Source organism: Macaca fascicularis, chromosome 6 (assembly GCF_037993035.2).
Source record: "Macaca fascicularis isolate 582-1 chromosome 6, T2T-MFA8v1.1".
In the NCBI taxonomy this organism is placed as follows: Eukaryota; Metazoa; Chordata; class Mammalia; order Primates; family Cercopithecidae; genus Macaca; species Macaca fascicularis.
In genome coordinates, this window is record NC_088380.1 from 85,428,532 (window position 1) to 85,448,039 (window position 19,508).

The 19,508-nt window shown below is 34.4% G+C and overlaps 1 protein-coding gene across 50 annotated transcripts in view; it reads right to left on the bottom strand.

Moving 5' to 3' along the window:
- SSBP2 (single stranded DNA binding protein 2) overlaps nt 1-19,508 on the bottom strand; it is a 329,283-nt gene that overhangs the window by 79,630 nt on the left and 230,145 nt on the right. For 34 of the 50 annotated variants that reach the window (XR_012413807.1, XR_012413804.1, XR_010587428.1 and 31 more), the window contains one exon: nt 12,317-12,406. The exons of 12 other annotated variants lie outside the window; for them this stretch is intronic. Coding sequence is in view for 34 of the 38 variants with exons in the window: in XM_073993718.1 (XP_073849819.1) it covers nt 12,317-12,406 (90 nt within the window). In the remaining 4 variants the exon portion in view is untranslated. Of the gene's footprint in view, nt 1-12,316; nt 12,407-13,585; nt 13,611-19,508 lie in introns of all 50 variants that reach the window. 4 more of the 50 variants (XR_012413812.1, XM_073993735.1, XM_073993729.1 and 1 more) reach the window with 1 other exon arrangement.

Sequence of the window (19,508 nt, forward strand, 5' to 3'; positions counted from 1 at the left end):
AAAAATACCAGTTTGGGTAAGAAAATAAGGATTTGAGATTTATAACTTAGGATAAAATATCAGGCTGACTTAATCAAAAAGAGGCTAAAACAATAATTTTTAAAAATCACCTTAACTTTTCATTAAAGAATGCAAAATTATTCCTCTTGTCTCCCTTTTCCCTACTTTATATTCCTACTTTCATGTAAACTTGCTCCAGATGAAGTATGGAAGATAGATACTTCAATTTATTTAAATATATCACTGCAAAAAAGCACAGCATTTTGTTCCTAAGCTTCTGATATCTTGATATGCTTGAGAAGTTTCTACTGATTCAGTGGTAGTCCTTTCAAATTCCCACGCAGAGATAACAGCATTTGTTATAGAAACTGGCCTATGGGCTTGGTCTTCTGATATAACTGGTTGGTTATATATATGTTTTTACTTATTTAGGAATGAAAAAATACTCTCACATTCATTTGGTTACTTACAGACATGACGTTTATACTTAAAGCCACTCAACTCATATCTGAACTATGTAACACGGTATTTCTATAAAACAGATTTTTTTTTTTTTTTTTTTTGAGATGAAGTATTGCTTTGTTGCCCAGACTGGAGTACAGTGGCACTCACTACAACCTCCACCTCCCGGGTTCAAGTGATTCTCCTGCCTCAGCCTCCCAAGTAGCTGGGACTACAGGCACCCGCCATCACGCCCAACTAATTTTTGTATTTTTAGTAGAGACAGAGTTTCACCATATTGACCAGACTAGTCTTGAACTCTTGACTTTGTGATCCTCCCGCCTCAGCCTCCCAAAGTGCTGGACCGAAGTCTCGCTCTGCTGTCAGGCTGGAGTATAGTGATGCAATCTCGGCTCACTGCAACCTCTGCCTCCTGGGTTCAAGAGATTCTCCTGCCTCAGCCTCCCAAGTAGCTGGGATTACAGGTGTGCGCCACTACGCCCAGCTAATTTTTGTATTTTTAGTAGAGACGGAGTTTCACTATGTTGGCCAGGATGGTCTTGATCTCTTGACCTTGTGATCCGCCCACCTCAGCCTCCCAAAGTGCTGGGATTATAGGCAGGAGTCACTGCACCCGGCAGAGATTTTTATATTTTATAGAACTGAGAAATTATTGCAGCACCAAGAAGTCTGTTTTGAAACTAGAGCTTACTAATTTGACTAATGCTGAAAGTATAAATATAAGCAAAATGAGAACTCAAATTGCACAAATTAAAGTTATTTCTGAATCCCCATTTGAAATACACATCTTGAGGCCAGGCACAGTGGGTCACGTCTGTAATCCCAGCACTTTGGGAGGCCAAGGCAGGGAGATCACCTGAGGTCAGGAGTTCGAAACCAGCCTGGCCAACATGGTGAAACCCCGTCCCTAGTAAAAATACAAAAATTAGCTGGGTGTGGTGGCAGGCACCTGTAATCCCAGCTACTTGGGAGGCTGAGGCAGGAGAATTGCTTGAATCTGGGAGGCACATGTTGCACTGAGCTGAGATTGTGCCACTGCACTCCAGTCTGGATGACAGAGGGAGACTCCATCTCAAATATATATATATATAAATATATATGTAAATATATAAAAATAGATATGTAAATATATAAAAAATATATAAATATATATGTAATATACAATATATAAAATATGTATAAATACATATGTGTATAAATATATACATATATAAAATATATAAATATATACATATATAAATATATATACACACATGCATACATTTTGAAATATATGCATCTTAAATACATACACACAATAGTTGATAAAAATCCAAATGGATGTCAAAGGTATTTGTGATGTCAGAGATTATTTATAGAATACAAAAATGACATAGAGAAGGTAGTATTCACATTTGCAGGCATTCTAAGTAATTATACTTTACTCTTTTTTGATAAGCATCTTACTGTGTACAAAGGGTATTCAATTACTCTATTCTCTATTCCCTGGTGTTGTTTCTTTTCCCTTTTTTTTTTTTTGAGATGTTGTCTCACTCTGTTGCCTAGGCTGGAGTGCAGCGACGCGATCTCCACTCATTGCAAGCTCCGCCTCCCGGGTTCACGCCATTCTCCTGCCTCAGTCTCCCGAGTAGCTGGGACTACAGGTGCCCACCACCACGCCCGGCTAATTTTTTGTATTTTTAATAGCGACAGGGTTTCACCGTGTTAGCCAGGATGGTCTCGATCTCCTGACCTCGTGATCTGTCTGCCTCAGTCTCCCAAAGTGCTGGGATTACAGGCGTAAGCCACTGCGCACAGCCACCTAGCATTGTTTCTTATACTGAAAATGGTACATGATTGCTTGGGAGGATGGGAATAGCAGATACTCTTTTCCCACAGTTGCCAACAGGGCTGTTTTTCTCTGTTCCTCAATATAGTTTATAAGAGCCAACATTTCACTCCTAGCAGCATTTCTCTGATCTCCCTTGACTTCTCCCTCCAGCTACTGCCTCATGTCTCACTTTCCTTTAAAGCAAAACTCCTTGAATTGGCCATACTCATTGCCTCCAATTTCTCTCTTCTCAGCTTAACCTAGATGCACTTTTATGAGGCTTTCACCCCCAGCACTGCATTGAACAAGGCCACTAATGACTTCCTTGTTGTTAAATCCAATGGTCAACTGTGAGCCACTGACTCATCTGACCTATCAGCAGTACTGGATACAGTTGATCATTCTTCTCCTCAAAGCATTTTCCTCATTTGACTTCCAGCATACTTCCTTGCCTGGTTATCTTCCTGTATCAAGGGTTGCTTTTTTTTGGCTGGTTCCTCTTCATTTTCCTAATTTCTTAACATTCGAGTGTCCTGGGATCCATCATTGCACAGCGTCTTGTTCCATCTATGCTCACTATCTTGTTGATATCATCCAGGCTCATAGCTTCAAATATAATCCATATGCTAGTGACTCTCAGAGTTATATCTCTAGCTCAAGCCTCAAACATAAAAATCCAGCCTCTCACATCTTGTTCCCTACTCAAAACCTCTTGCATGTCTAACAGCCGTCTCAATTTTAACAAGTTCACAATCAAGCTTCTAATATTCCATCTCACACCTCCTCTTGAAGTTTTATGCACATCAGTAAACAACTCCATTTTTCCAGCTGCACAGGACAAAAGCCTTGCATTCATCCTTGACTTGTCTTTTTATCTTGCCAACACATATCCAAACTATCATAAAAATCTGTTGGATCAAAATTGACAAATGGCATCTAATTAAACGTAAGAGCTTCTGCACAGCAGAAGAAACTATCAAAAGAGTAAACAGACAACCTATAGAATGGGAGAAAACATTTGCAAACTATGCATCTGACAAAGGTCTAATATCCACCAGCATCTATTAATATACGGCATTTATACAAGGTTACAAGGAAAAACGAATAGCCCCATTAAAAAGTGGGCAAAGGACATAGACACTTTTCAGAAGAAGACATACATGTGGCCAGCAAGCATATGAAAAAAAGGCTCATCACTGATCATTACAGAAATGCAAGTCAAAACCACAATGAGATACCATCTCACACCAGTCAGAATGGCTACTATTAAAATGTCAAAAAATAACAGATGCAGCTGGGCGCAGTGGCTCACGCCTGTAATCCCAGCACTTTTGGAGGCTGAGGCGGGCAGATCATGAGGTCAGGAGACCTCAAGGTCATCCTGGTTAACACGGTGAAACCCCATGTCTATTAAAAATACAAAAAATTAGCCAGGTGTGGTGGTGCATGTCTGTAATCCCAGCTACTCGAGAGGCTGAGGCAGGAGAATCGCTTGAACCCAGGAGCGGGAGGTTGCAGTGAGCTGAGATCACGCCAGTGCACTCCAGCCGGGGTGACAGAGCGAGACTCCATCTCAAAACAAACAAATAAAACAAACAAACCAAACAAACAAACAACAAAACCATAACAAAAACCAAAGGATTTGTGGCCCCATCCTCCCTACCCCCAAGAATTCTAGTCCCCTAAGAGTTGGGTGACCCCTAGGACTCTCGTATTAGTATTCCACAGAACCCCCTTAGAGAAACTCTGGTCCTTACCCTTTGGATCTCTCATAGGCTACCTTTTATCACATTCATGTAGAACAGAAGTAGGCAAATTACGGCTCACAGGCCAAATGTTGCCCACCGCCTGTTTTTTTTTTTTGTAAGTGAAGTTTTACTAAAACACAGCCATGCTCTTTAATTTACATAATGTCTTTGGTTGCTTTTATGCTACAACCGAGTTGAGTGGTTGTGAGAAACCGTGTGACCTGCAAAGCCTACAATATTTTCTATCTGGCCTTTCACAGAAAAATTTTGTTGACCCCTGACATAGAACATAAGACAAATTGTTCCTGAACACTACCCAGTAATAAATTATTCTTTTAAAAAGCTAATGTCTTTCTAATATATGCTTAAGACAAATCTATTTCCCCTAAATAGGTAATTAATAATATATTTAATAACCTGTTCCTTATCTTTAATTCCCCAAAGAATGTGGAGCATTTTTGTTGCTGTAACCAATACTAAAATAAAACCTAAACTAAATTGTGTTATAAATAGTCTTTGCATATTTACAATTTGCTGTCTATATACATTTTTTTAAATCAAGAAACTTCAATAAAAACTACAGCACTCTGGGAAGAATTTTCAGTAATATTTTCAAAAGAAAAAGTATAATTTCAAATGATCTGAACAACAGCTAAGCTCTTATCTCAGATGTGATTTTAAACTATGATGCTTTATTGTTTCATATTAAATGTCTTGGACATCTTTGGCTTGCAGGAGTAGCATGAAAGTGAAAGGAAAACCTAATACTGGTCTAGAATGACCAACCTACGTTTCTCCTAAATACTCGGTATGGCAAACAAATAAAAAACAAAAAATTGGATTTCTAATAGGAAAGTGTTGCATTTGATTCTAACTGGAAAACCCAAGTAAAGACTCTGAATACCTGACACTCCCTTCTTTGCTCTCTGTCCATCCAGTTACTGCTGTAGGGTCTCTAGTTGCCTGAACTGCAATTTTTTAAAAAGCTTACTTAGTTACTCAAGCTGAGCAGTTTTAATTTGTTCTAATAGTTGAGGCCAGAAAAACTATTACCACAACTGCAGGACAACATTATCAAAGCCAGCAGTTGTTAGGCACCTTTATTTTTTTAGTTGCTTTTATCTTTATAACAGGGAAAGATTTGCTCTATTTTCAACATTTAGAATCTCTGTTCTTTAAAGATTCAAAATTATATTTTTAAGAAAATTAAACTTAGTTTTTATTTCTTGAGGTTTGATAAATAAGCCAACTTCCTCACCTCCACTATCTAAACCCTGGGTGTATTTAATTCTGAGAAATACTATTTCTAATGTCTGAATTTTTTGAACTATATATATTAATGCTGTTAGATATTCTAGTCTAATAAATTAGTTCTACATCAGATTTTCAGTACCCTACTCATTCAAACTAAGAAGGATATAACAAGTAATCTTTTGGTTCATTTATCTAAGATCTGAGATGGTATCTATAACTTCCTGAGAGGGAAAGGGAGTTTCTCCTGGCTCAGGGCACTTTCTGAGACTAATTTCTGAAACAGCCATAGTGAGGAAAGATAAGAGGAAAGGCAAACCACTGGAAGCGAAGGTAATGCCAAGACTAATAACAGAAGGAAATTGAGAAGGCATGTAGATTATGTAATTATATGTATATAAATGGCTGATTTACAAAGTCTGAATAGGAATAGCAGAGTAGATGAATATAGATACTAAGGTATCTTCAAAATGCAGAATTTATTTTCAGAAATAAATTAAACATCTATCTCCCAAAAACATTTAACCAGGACTTGTAAAACCATATATTACTGGTTTTCTTTTTCACTTTCGAGTGTTATATTAAATAATTATTTTTCTCATTTTTGATTCTTTTTCTTTTAAAATATCAAAAATACTGTACACTATGAGCTTTTTGTCCTTGTTGCTTTATGAATGTCATTTATATTGAGCCTTTCCTAGTCAATAATACCACCATGGAGAAAAGAGGAAATTTCTTACTATTTTTTTTTCTTATTGCGTTATTACTATGTCAAAGCATTAGGTCAGCTTGCTACAGTGCAGCCTTGCTAAAAATAGAAACTCTGGAAAAAGGCCATGAACAAGTGGAGATATCTGCAAACTACCACTAGATGGCAAGGCAGCTTTACCACTGCCAATCTTAGGCCTGCAGACAAAATGTGACTTAAAACCTGCTGTCACATATTTTCTACTATATCCGAGTTTCATTCTACTTAGATTTTAAAATATGAATGACCACCTTGGTCTGAAACTAAATTACTTGGTATCCTTTATCATTAACATGTATTTATAATCTTATCCACGTCAAAGTCTTAAATTTACAACCCAACATCAACATATTACCAGTTTTTCAACAGTTTCAGCTAATAAAACTAAAGATCTAGTGACTAAAATATAGTAAATATAGCCAAGATAAAAATCAAAATACATGATAAAAGAGAACAAAGGTCTATACAGAGTTCAAAATTAGATATTTACAGGTATATCCCAGATTAGTTACAGACTCAAAGATATTATCCACATTAGCACCTATTAAAAGATTATGTTGTGTTTTTATATAAAGGATATGAATATATTTAGTTATCAGAGTGATAAAGAAGTTACAGTTTCCTTCTTAAACATATTCTTGTGGTAAAGAACATAAAGTAGGGAAAAGCATTTTTACCCGCTTCAATATTTTTTTGGTTAAAATAGGAATGTCCATTGCATTAATGTTCTATAAGTTATAGTAAATTCACAAGAGAAGCTTCCTTGTTACTTACTCATCCATAAAATTACAGAACTTTACAAGGTAACAGAGTTAATACTCTAACTTTTTAAAGAAAAGAATTAGTACTTTTGTGTTATTTAGTGCATTTTATTAGTAGTAAATTATTTTGATCATTATACACAAGTGAGAAGTAAACCCACTTGGTATAAGGAAGGCTGCTACCTATTTATATTACAGGAATCAAAGTCCTTTGCCTGTCCTTTTGTATGAATGCCATGAGAATGAATAAACAGCAGATCAATGCTTTTAATACATAACTCAAATTTCTTAGCATACTATGAAATCTTTGAATAAGACAGGGATGTAAAAGAGTACAAACTCAGTTCTGGGTGCCTACAATGGATGTGTATTCACACCGTATCAAGATACTGTACTTGTTTCCACAAAAACTGCCGAACTTTTAGTTACATCAATGGCCATGTCTACTCTCTTCCCTCTGGATCCCAAGAAGCAGGGCTTCCCAATTTAAGAAAGCTGCTCTAAAGTCATTCATCCATTCCATGGTGTCACTCTGAGGACTTACAGGGTTTCTTATACAAATTATTCATTTGAAAATGACTCCAAGTAAATAACTACATGTCATACTTTAAATGGCTTTATTTTACTAACTTTATACCTCCTTTTGCATGTCTGACTAGTCCCACTGATTTTACTTAATTGGTGTCCTGCTCAGCAACAGAGGCTCTCTCATTTCAATAAAAACATCAAAGTTTAAGTATGAACAATGTCACAAATAGAAAGACACTAAAGACTGCCTTTCAGAATGGACTTATTAAGTGTATGAAGTCATATCATTATTATTTATTTTAGAGTTTAATTCATTGTATTTTTCAAATGTAGTTGTTATGGATTCACAAGTTCAGAGTTTGTGATCATTCTACTTGGTAATGAATTTAAGTCTATACTTACAGTCAAAGAGGGAGCTTGTTCTGTAATGTAAACAGGAAAAAAGGGAGTATGTTTGTCTATTTAGGAGAAATGTTTCAATGTAGTTTTTACAGTACGATCACAAAGTAAGGAGAGCTCAGAAATACTTAGGTGGGGCTTCATTTGCAAATTATAAATTCTTCTTCTTTACTTTAATTTATTCACTAATTCTAACAGGCTAAATTCTTTTTCGGTCCAGTCCATTCAGGCTATCTCCAAATAAGCTTTGCATTTACTAAGAATATAAGTTATAAAATATTATCATTATCTAAAAGTCAAAGGCAATAGGAGGTAACCACCCTTCATAATTTCTAACCACAACCAGGAGAGGCTGGAACAACTATTTAACACCATTTTGACTAAGTCTCTTTTGAACCAGGAATTCCCTGATATCCAAGTCTGGCTCTTTGGAGAATCTGAGTCTTTATCCTAGCCAGCCTTCTGGACCTTGTCACTTGAAGGAGCCACACCCAGCTCTTTTCCAATTGCTTCTATTCCTCTTTGCCTTGTCCTGAACTAATAATCAGGATTGTGCCTGATCTTGGGTATTAGAGTTTATGAACTGTGAACTGATACTCCATTACAGGTTCTCCAGATTTGGATCATTCTTGGAGATCAACATCTCTTTGGAATTAGATTAGAAATGGGGGTCTGAACTTGAATTATGATTGTCTGCTGCTATTTCTACTCATGGAAGGCAGCTACTCCTCACTAACTATATGTATTTTGACATTACGGCCAGAATCACACTGTAGTTCAGCAACTGCAGGAAACCAGTGGATATTTAGGACATACTTGAGTCATTTGATCCCATCATTATATGTACCAAAAGATAATAATATCATATGTCTTTTTTAAATTTTTGGTACTTTGAGTTAATACTTTAAAGAGGCATTTATAGGGAGACATATTTAAATGTTGAATAGAGGAAAAAAGTACTTGGGATTAGCTGAAATAGTTTGCCTAGAGAAACAGAAATGGCTTGTGTATCAAATTCAAACATATCTGAAACTTTTTCAATCTCCTGTCTTTCATTACTCAGATAAAGACACTAAACTTATCCAGAGACCCAAAGTAGAAATCTCAGAATCATCCTTGATTCTTCTCTTTCTCTTCTACCCTAACTTTGGTTAATTAAGGCCTACCAAACATAACTATGAACTGTTTATTCCTTTCTAATTCTACTGCCAATGATCTTGAATCAGTTCAGAAAGTCTCTTCCTTGAGCTGCTATCATAGCCAACCTACTAACAGGGCTGCATCTGTAATGGATTCTTCTTTTTAAATATTAGTGTTTTTGGTAGTTCAGTTGTATATTCTCTTACCCTCTCATTCTGTACTTTCTCCCCAGACAATTCATCCACCCCTGAGGATTCGAGTACCCTTAATATGATATGGCCCTGCAATTTTTATCTCTAGTTTAGATTACCGTCCTAGACCTCAAACCTACGACAGGTCTATCAGCTTAATAGATACGTCTAATTGGAGGACTCACGGGAACCTCATCTGTACCACCTCAAACGTATTCCCCATTCTGTGGTCCGTAGCTCAGAAAATGGTACCTACATCTGCCCAGATTAGAGCCAGAAACCAGAATTATTATCCTTGAATTCCCTTATTTTGCATTATCCTGCATTTATTTCTGTCTCTCAAATCTATTTCATATCTCCCCATACTTACCACCACTATCTTAGTTAAGGCCACCATTACGTTTCACTTGGAGTACTGTAAATGACTCCTAAATTCTCTCCCTATCTTCAGACTTGTTCCTCTGCAATTCTGGCTACACAATGTAGCTGGACTGATTTTTCTAAAAATGCAAATATGAACATGTTTGTCTCCTGCTTAAAATCCTCCAGTAGTTTAGTACTGCCTTTAGGATCAAGTTCAAACTCTTCTAACCTACAAGGGTCCTACAGTCCCTCTCAAGCTTCATCACCAGCTACTCTCCCTTTAGCTAATTAAGCTCCAGTTTTCCTTGGTCTCTCTCTCTCTCCTTTTCCCTCTGGATCTTTGTAAATTATTTTCCCTCTTCCTAGAAAGTTCTTCCCCTCTTTTCCTTTGTCTAATTCATAACTCATCCTTAAGTGCCAAATTGGATTTCATTTACTATTTTGACAATACTTTTTACGCATCTCCCAAGATTTGGTTTGGGGGCCTTCTGATTTGTTCTAAGAGAACACTACAGCCATTTTCTTTCTATGCTGTAATGGCCTCTTCTCTCATTTATTACATTGTAGGGCTTCTTGAGGGCAGGGATTTTGTATACAACTCTCTCACAGGTGCCTCCCACAGCCTGAATCTACCATTTAGTATGAATTCAGGTCATTGCCCTTCCTAAAGATCTCTGATGGCTCCTACTGAATAAAGACTCAAGTTCTTAACATGTGGCATGCTAGCGCATATCTTTCCAATTTTATGTCTTGGAACTCCTACCTACCCTCCCGCCTACCTTCTGTATGTATTACTCTGAACACCTCTGCACAGATCATTTTGATGCAGTCACACTTTTGCTTATACTATTCTGACTTTCTGAAATGTAATTCCCCTGCTTATTTTGGTGGACAATGTTTTCCATACTACTCTTATCTCCAACTCAGGTAGATTTAATGGCTCTCTCATCCAGGTCATCACAGAACTTTAAACTTTACTCTGTTAAAACACATATTTCACTGTATTATAGTTATTTATTTTTAATAATGCCTCACGGGCTATGCAATAAGCTTCAGGAAGGTACACACTACACCTGCTCGTTTTTAGATGCCTACTACAGTGCCTGGCATACAGTAGTACTCAAATATTTATCACATTGGAAAAACTAAAAGCTAACTGTTTCAATTACCCTTACTGAGACTTTGAGACAAAAGATAGGGAAAGGGAGAACAGTTCATTCTACAAAATGTGAAAATGAAAATGTATGGATTTATACATCTTTGCTTAACCCTAGAATGAAAGAATCTGGCTTCCTCCCCAACCTGCTCCCTCTTTTAAAAGTGCCTCTTAGAGACTTTCAGTAACTCTCAAATATACATTATTCTGATTTACTCTGTTAACTCCTACCCATCTTTGGCAAGAGAAATAAGGGGATGAGGAAAAAATAAAATGAACTGGAAATATTTCATGAATAACAATCAACTACGAGACTTAAAAGATAAATTCAATGGCAAAAGTCCAGACCACTTTGATTTGAATCCAAGCCCTGTAACTTTCTGACTTTGTATAAATCACTTAGCTATCAATGCCTTGGTTTCTCTATCTGTACAGTGGGAATGATAATAATACATATTTTACATCTAGGGATATTGTGAGGATTAGAGTTTATATATGTAAAGCATTTAGAATGAAGCATGGCATGTCGTTAGCAGTTAAGTGTTAGTTTTATTATCAATATCTGAAATGGTGGTGGTTTAATTAATAATCAAGAGTTACAGTCTATTCCTAGATTATAAGATAGCGCCCCCATGACAGAATGTGAGCTCTAAGAAGACTTTTCTGGACTACTTGGGTATTAATACAGAGTAGCTGAATAAATAACCATGTTCTAAAGGACTACAGCTGGATCTCTGTTTTAATTAAGACCTTTTATTCAATTGATATACTTTGGAAAATTATTTATAATTGTATTTCTTTATTTTCACATTTATAAGTACATTGATGATCCTGCAATGATGGTGTGAATTAGCTAACAAATCATTATGAAGAACTCTGAAAATACAAAACTGAACTGACAAATTAGTTTATAAGTACCTAATGTAATTCATTAACAATACAGCATATTACCTTAGGTCCTGTAATGTCTTTCAACTCTAGTTCTTAGTTCCTAAGTTCTTAATTTTCTTAAATGGTATTATAAAATTAACTATAATTAATTTAAAAATAAATTTTGGAATTTATGTTGGTTTGAGTTAGAAAACTGTCAGATTTAAGAAGTAGATGCTGTGAAATTTTAAACAGTTAAATACTGTATTGTACTGTATTGTCATTATAAAATTGTTACCATCATTGTTAAAATAAGTGGTCTTGTTGAAATTTAAGAATATTCACATATATTTGAAATCTGATCTTAAAATGTTATACAATATTAATAAAAATTCCAGCTTAAAAGCCCCAAAGATAATTCTCAAACATATTTTGATATAGCCTGTAATTCTTGATAAATTAATGTTATAATTTAGTTATATTTTGAAAGTACAGCCAAATCTTAATTATCTTGTCGATGGAGATATGAATAGCTTGTATAGTTAATATCCATTTCTTTTCAGAACCTCATATTTAGTCTGTTCTCCCACAAAATATTTACCACCACAAAATATTTACCACAGTTAATTTAATGTGCTAATTTGTATTTCTCAACTCCTTTTCTTTCTTAATTAACAACAAAATGACTAAGTAAATAAATACATAATCTAACAACATATAAAACATAAGAAAGGGATATAATTGATAACCAATCTGAATATTCAAGAGTTAGCTACACATTATTGTTTACCTTAAGAATTAAAATAGCCTTATCTTCCTTCATATCTTTAATAAAATCAAACAGGAGTTCCTATGCCTTAACATTCCTAGTCAGAGTTTCTCTGAGTACCTGAAAGAACCCTGGTGGTACAGGACCTACTGGCATGCCATCTCCTGGGGGAATGTTTCCTAGCACTGGACTGGGAGCTGCTGCAGCACTCTGCAAAGAATAAAGGAGAAACAAACCTATATCATTACAGAGAAGGCACAAAACCAAAGACTAATGATAATAGATTGCAGGACGGGATGCTCTTTCATGCCTGGGAACAAATAATGGTAATTTTCCCCATCCTAGAAGTAAACTGAGATACAATAGTTTAGTATATGACTGGTTTAATTAGTTGGTTTTAACAAGTCTCTTTAAACTTTGTGAAGTCAAATAAATTTAATAATGGATATTTTGATGATATAGTAAATGCAAATAGTACTATGACAAAATAATAAAAGCCTTAGTAAATGCTTTAATACTTTAAGGCACAGGCATCTGAAATGGCAACATCAAAAACAAATAGGTGAATAAATAGGTAAAAAGTTTGAAGATGGTGGGGTGGATTGTAGGAGTTGACAAAAATAATTCTCTTTTTTTAAGATTATGCTTTTATGTCATAAACAAGTATAATTAAATTTCCTGCCTATAGGTGGCAACACTCACATTATTCACTTTCTGATATACTGTAACTGGTAGCCAAAATATATAGGGTGGTGAGGACAAAAAAGTAAATAAAGGATTGAATAGGAGAAAAAAATTAGATTTGGAGACAACAGTCTCATACAAATTATGAAAAAAATCAAATTGAAAAATTCAAAGTCTGCTTCACTTGCAAATTATTTCATGGAATCCTGGCATTTTATAAAATAGGAGTATGAAAAACTTTGGGTTAGACTCTTTGTAATAAAATCAACATTATAGATTTAATACTTACATAGGGAAGTTATACATACAACTGTTCTACAATCATAGATTTCTTCCCTCAACCTGATTAGACATATTACAAATACTAAAAACAGTCAAGAAGGGATCAGAAATATGCTGAAGATAGATCAGTTTGAATTGAACAGTTCTGCTATGAAGAGAAATCAAAGCAAAACTTGTATCTAGTGTATCTCTTGCACTATCTTCACCTATATTTCAGTGTATTCATTCATGCATTAATATTCCATTATAAGATGTAAAATCTCAGTATGTTTGTAGCACTCATTTCCCAGTATATAAATTGATAAAAAATACTAAATATGTTTATTTTATAGTACTGACAGTTGTTAAATAATTAAGGCCAATGATTTTAGTATTTCCTGAGGAAGTCTAGATTTAAATGTGATTATCTGAAATGTTGCTTACCTATGAATGTCAAAATTTTAAACTTCTGATAAGGCATATGAATATAAAAGAAGAAATAGTATTTCTTAGATTTTAAGATGAAACATGAGTCTATTATTCTAAGAAAAAACATGCAATTTAAATTAGTGCATATTAATGGAATACCTACCATTTGTCAGTTATTGCTCTATTGAGCTTTATATAGCAACACTCATGTTTTTAAAAAATGAGAAGTAAATTGCTTTTTTTCATTTTAACTAAACTTGTGTAAAATTTTAATACAACAATGTTAGGGTAAGAAGGAAAACGTATCATCAAACACAACCTCTTTTAGTTTAAATAAATATGATTACAGCCAGATCTAGGAAGAAAGATTTGATCTGTATCTTTGTGGCTGAAATTACTGTCATGTAGAAACTGCTCTTCGTATGAAAAGCTAGACATAGCCTATCACTATTGTTATAATTAACTGCAGAGTAGAAAATTGTTTTACAATAAAAAGACATATTAAAAAAGACAAATTTGGAAATCACACTCACCTGTACTTTCAAATGTATACTGTAACACTGAGTATGTGTACAAAATGACAAAACACAATTTACTGAGTTACTAAAACATTTTAGTGTAGTTCAGAGATATAATTTCTCCCTCAATTCCAGTTGCCTAAGAACTACATAAAATATGTTTTCTTCTCTATTCAAAGGAATAGGCATTTGTATTCATTTGTAGCTGACCTAAAATTCAACAGGTAATCGATGCTGGTAAAGAAACATGTAAAATTCACAGTTAAATATTTGACTGATTGCTTATTTATTTTTTTCTTTTTTGGCAGGCTACATTGTTTAAAGGTGTATCATATGCTAGGTTGGCAGGGTTTTCTTCCAAGTTCTTAATTATATATGTTTCCTGGGTTTTCTTCTTGCTATTATGTAAAAGCAAAATAAATCATTTGGATGAAGATTTAAGCAAGTTAAACCTTTAAAATGGCTTCTGAATTTTCATCTTATGCCTTTAAACATATTTAATAAATTCAATAAGAATACTGAATTTATTCTCTCTTCTTACATGCAGTCAAGGATTTTTAAGTTTTGTAATATAATAGTTAATGTAATAGGAAAAAGAATCTTTGCCCTCATAAAGTCAGCATTCTAGTGAGGGAAGAAAGACAATGAGTAAAACAAACCAAATATATTTATCCATGATCTAAGAAGAAAAAAGGATGGGGAATAGAGAATTCCCAGTAAAATAGGCAAGGATTGTAATTTTAAATAGGATAGTCAAGCAATCAACAAATCAAACAAATGAATGAATCCAGTTACAGTGACTACTAACTGATTTCCCTTCCTACATTTCAAGATGTACGACATTTTTACAGTTTGCACCTATTCCTTCACAGAGGCACAATAATTTTGTGGAAGTTCCTCTTTCTTAATATTCATACTTTAGGCACAACAATAGAAGTGTCTTGAAAACAAGGATTTTTATAGCTAGATGATTCATCGTATACAACATGATGAGTTATCCGATGTGATAGCAACTTCTAGCCTTGACCTAAGGACACAAAGTGAAGTGTGCTGAATGCCGGTAATTATCCAGTATACCCAGCACAAAGCACTAGTCCACAGCATTTTGGCCCAAACTTCACTTTTTGGACCACATTTTTTAGCTAAATTATCCATTCACTCTGCTGGGATTTATTGGCAAAAGATAATTCCCTCTTTACTGTATTATGCGGACTCAGCTTACGGTACCATTTGGTTGGTACACTTTGTTGATCATTAACATGTGCTGATAATAAACACTATAGAGGTACACTAAATGGTGCTCTCAGCATTGTAAAAGAGTGTATTTCTCAAACTGCCTAAGTAGCTAATTTATATACAGTAGCAAATAAATAATGCATGCTTTGAAATTGTAAGGTAAATAAGAAGCTTTGGGAATTAGAAATTTATTTAGATGGGAGAAGTACCACAGTTCTTGGGTTATATTGCGGAAATTTCTGAGACTTCTCTCAAGTTTACTTCCAACTCATGAGTCAAATTTGTGCGTGATCCCCAGAAAGTTGTTGTTGGGCCTGAATCACAAAGCATGTATTATTACTCTAAGATGTTGTGACAAAATCACAAAAGGAGAGCAAACAGTTTAATTATAGTTAAGAACTACTAGAAAGCATTAGTTTCACTGAATTTATGTGAATTCCCATTGGAGTAGCATAGAAAATCCTTTACTATATAATATATCCATGACTACTTAGGATTGAGTTTTCATTATAGCTCTCTCTTAAAAGAGAAAAACATACAAATAATATGGATTTACAATATTTCCTCTAACTAAACTGAATATATAAGACTTCAGTGCAGATATAACAATATTATCATTAAAAGTGTTTTGTTCCTTCTAACAGATCAATTTGCATGCTTTTATCATGCACTGCCAGATAATGTATTTTCTAACTGCTCTTGAAGCATTTACTTAGCCATCTGTCCTAAATTTCAAGTTTGTTTTTTTTTTTTTTTGAGTGACAACTTTTTTATTGCTTTTTCATTTTCCCAAATCACAAATATAATTTTACTGACTTTTTATAAATCCAATATTTTAAATTTGGTGTTCTCAAATCAACTAAAGTATGGAACAATTATTTGTTTTCTTATTGTTTTCTCAAGGAAATATTAAAATGAACTTACAGTTATGAAAGTTCGTATCTTTCTTCATGTTTCTATGTAGTTACATTTTGTTCAGTTTGTGTGATCATCATCTTCTCTGGAACTTTTGGCACTTACATCATTCTACCCTCTAAGAAGGCATAGGTCAATATGTTTATGTTATTTATTTCATCATTTCCCATTTTCCTGTTTCTCTGAAATGCTATTATATGACTGATTTTTAAAAATATTTTATTCTAATTCCCTATTTTCTGAATTTCAAGAACAGAGAAATATACTCTTATTTTATATTTTTCTCCTGTTAAATAAAAACTTGAAATAAAAGTTAAAAACCTTCTTATTTTAAATTTAGTTATTATCACTGTTGGTTTCTGATAGCGAAAAAAGTATATACTCTGTATGAAAGTTTCAAAGCAACAGGCATTAAATACAAATTTGTTTAAAAATAAAATTAGGATGCAATTTATTACTAAACACAATTAGCATTTATCAAGATTCTACACATTGAATAACAATTTATTTACTAAGAATGCTAGAGAACTGTTTGCCTAATTATACAGTGAAGAATCAAGACAGTCTATATTTGGTAAAATAGGAAAAACAATTTTATGTGTATGAAAAGCATTTTAAGTACATGAAGATAATAATATAGTATTATTCATATATATGAAGATAATATAGTATTATTCATATATATGAAGATAATATATTATTATTCATATATATGAAGATAATAGAGGAATTAAAATAGTGCTATGATTATTAGAAACTGGAAAGGGGATTAAAGGGAGGGGTGAGTAGGAAGAGGTTGAGCAGGGGATTACAGATTTTCCTTATTTAGCCATCTGTACTGTTTTTAAGCTGCTACGGTACAAATGTGTCCCCTCCAAAATTCAGGTGTTGCCAGTGTGATAGTATTATGAGGCGGGCCCTTTAGGAGATGAGTAGGTCTTGTGGGTTCCTCCCTTGTGAATGATATTAGGTGTCTTATAAAAGGGCTTGCTTGATGGAAGGAGTTCATTGTAGTTTTCCCTCTGCCACGTGAGGATGCTGCAAGAAAGCCCCCACCAGACCCAGATGCTGGTGCCTTAATCTTGGACTTCCCTGCCTCCAGAACTATGAGAAATAAGTTTATGTTCTTTATAAACTACCCAGTCTTGGGTATTCTGTTAGAGCAGCACAGAATGAACTAAGACATAAGCCATCGGTAGGTACTTTTTGAAAAACATTTGAAATAATGATAGTAGGTATCTTATGTTGGCAACTTTAGTGTAAAGCACAGTAAAATATTTTGGCTATTGGTTGAGGACATATTATTTATCATACTAAAAAATCATCATTTGCCTAGTACTATAAAAAACATTTTTCAAAGAAATCAGGAATAAGAAAAGATGCTTTTTGCGTTTTCATTTTTTGAGTAGTATTATTTAGTGTTTCTTTTGGGAAGCAGGAGATAAGTAATCATATATTGATAGTTTTCTTAAATCATCATTGTATTTCTGAGATAAGTCATGCTTGATCATCATGCATGATGCATTTAATAGGCTACTGAATTATATTTGGTAACATTTTATGTAGGAGTTTTATATCTCTATTCTCAATGAGACGGGTCTAGAATGTCCTTTGATGTATTATATTTTTCAAGCTTGAGCATCAGGATTATTCTACCTTTTCAAAAGGAATTGATGGCAAATTATTTTTTATAATGCTTTGAAGAAGTTTATATAACATGGTATTTATCTACTTATTGAAAGTTAAAAGACACAGCAGTAAAGCAGTAAAACTGCCTAAGACAAAGGCAATTTTGGAAAGAATTATTATCTTTTTATATTTTCTACCTCTCTTTTCTTCAATTTGGTTCATTTACATTTTCTCAGAACACTTCATTTCATTGAAATATTTAGTTTTATCCATATATACACTACTTTTACATAATTTATAAAAGTCCTCTGTAGCAGGTGTGAGAGACACTGCTAAGTAGACCACAAAAGTATGTTTTTCCTTTCTTCTACCAGTCAGGCACATGGCATCCCAGCTGTATTACATTTCTCAGTCCTGTGTTTTCTCACCAAATACTTACTGATGGAATATAAGCAGAAGAGACACATGTCACTTCTAGAACTTTGGTCGTAAGATCTTGTTTGTAATGCTCCCTCCTTTCCTTCTCCTCCTATTGTCTGGAACACAAATGTTTTAGAGATCTAATTTCTGCCACGCAGACTAAAAAAAAGGATGCCTTATACAATGGCAGAGCACCCGTTAGTTTCAATCTCTGGGTGACTTCGTGGAGCAGAGTCTGCCCACCTGCCCTGGACTGTCTTTCTGAATTGTAGGTCCCCAGAGATAATTATTTATTTCCTCCCTCCTAAACTGAATTAGCATTCTCATCATCTTTCCTAGGAATTGGTCTATTAATTTACTTTTTTTCTGTTTCATTAACATGTTTACTTCTCTTTAACAAATTATTTGCATTCTCCTGCCTTTTTAAGGTTTTATTATTTATTTTCAAACATCTTAATTAAATTAGTAGCTTCCCCCCCCCTTTTTTTTTTTGAGATGGAGTCTCACTCTGTTGCCCAGGCTGGAGTGCAGTGGTGCTGTCTTGGCTCACTGCAACCTCTGCCTCCCAGGTTCAAGTAATTCTCCTGTCTCAGCCTCCCAATTAGCTGGGACTACAGGCACCTGCCACCACACCAGCTATTTTTTGTATTTTTAGTAGAGACAGGGTTTCACCATGTTGGCCAGGCTGGTCTCGAACTCCTGACCTCAAGTGATCCACCCACCTTAGCATCCCAAAGTGCTGGGATTATAGGCGTGAGCCACCACGGTGCTCTATTTTGCCCTCTTTTTAAAATCCAAAGAAAATAAAACTACAAATTTGGCTCTGGATCTACCCTGGGTTGCATCTGCAAAGTTTGACATTGGTGTTCACAATTTTTTTCTTAAGCCATCTAATGATTATAATTTATTTGCCAAACAGTTATTGAATGCAACTAGCAATGGATATTACCGTAATTCAATGATTTACGAAAAAAAATGAGAACACCTATATCAAGTTTGCAGATGTAATAAAAGATGCACTTTAATTCACAAATAGTTGGAGATTTTATTTTTTAATTTGTTTTTTTCTAGTTTTCCAGTTGTGGCCAGGTAAGACGTATTATGCAATTTTTGTATTTAGAAATGTATTGAACAATTTCTGTGGTCTAATCAATGGTTGTTATAATTTCCCATGGCTACTTAGTAAATATCCTTATTCTCTGTCTACATTTTTATCTATT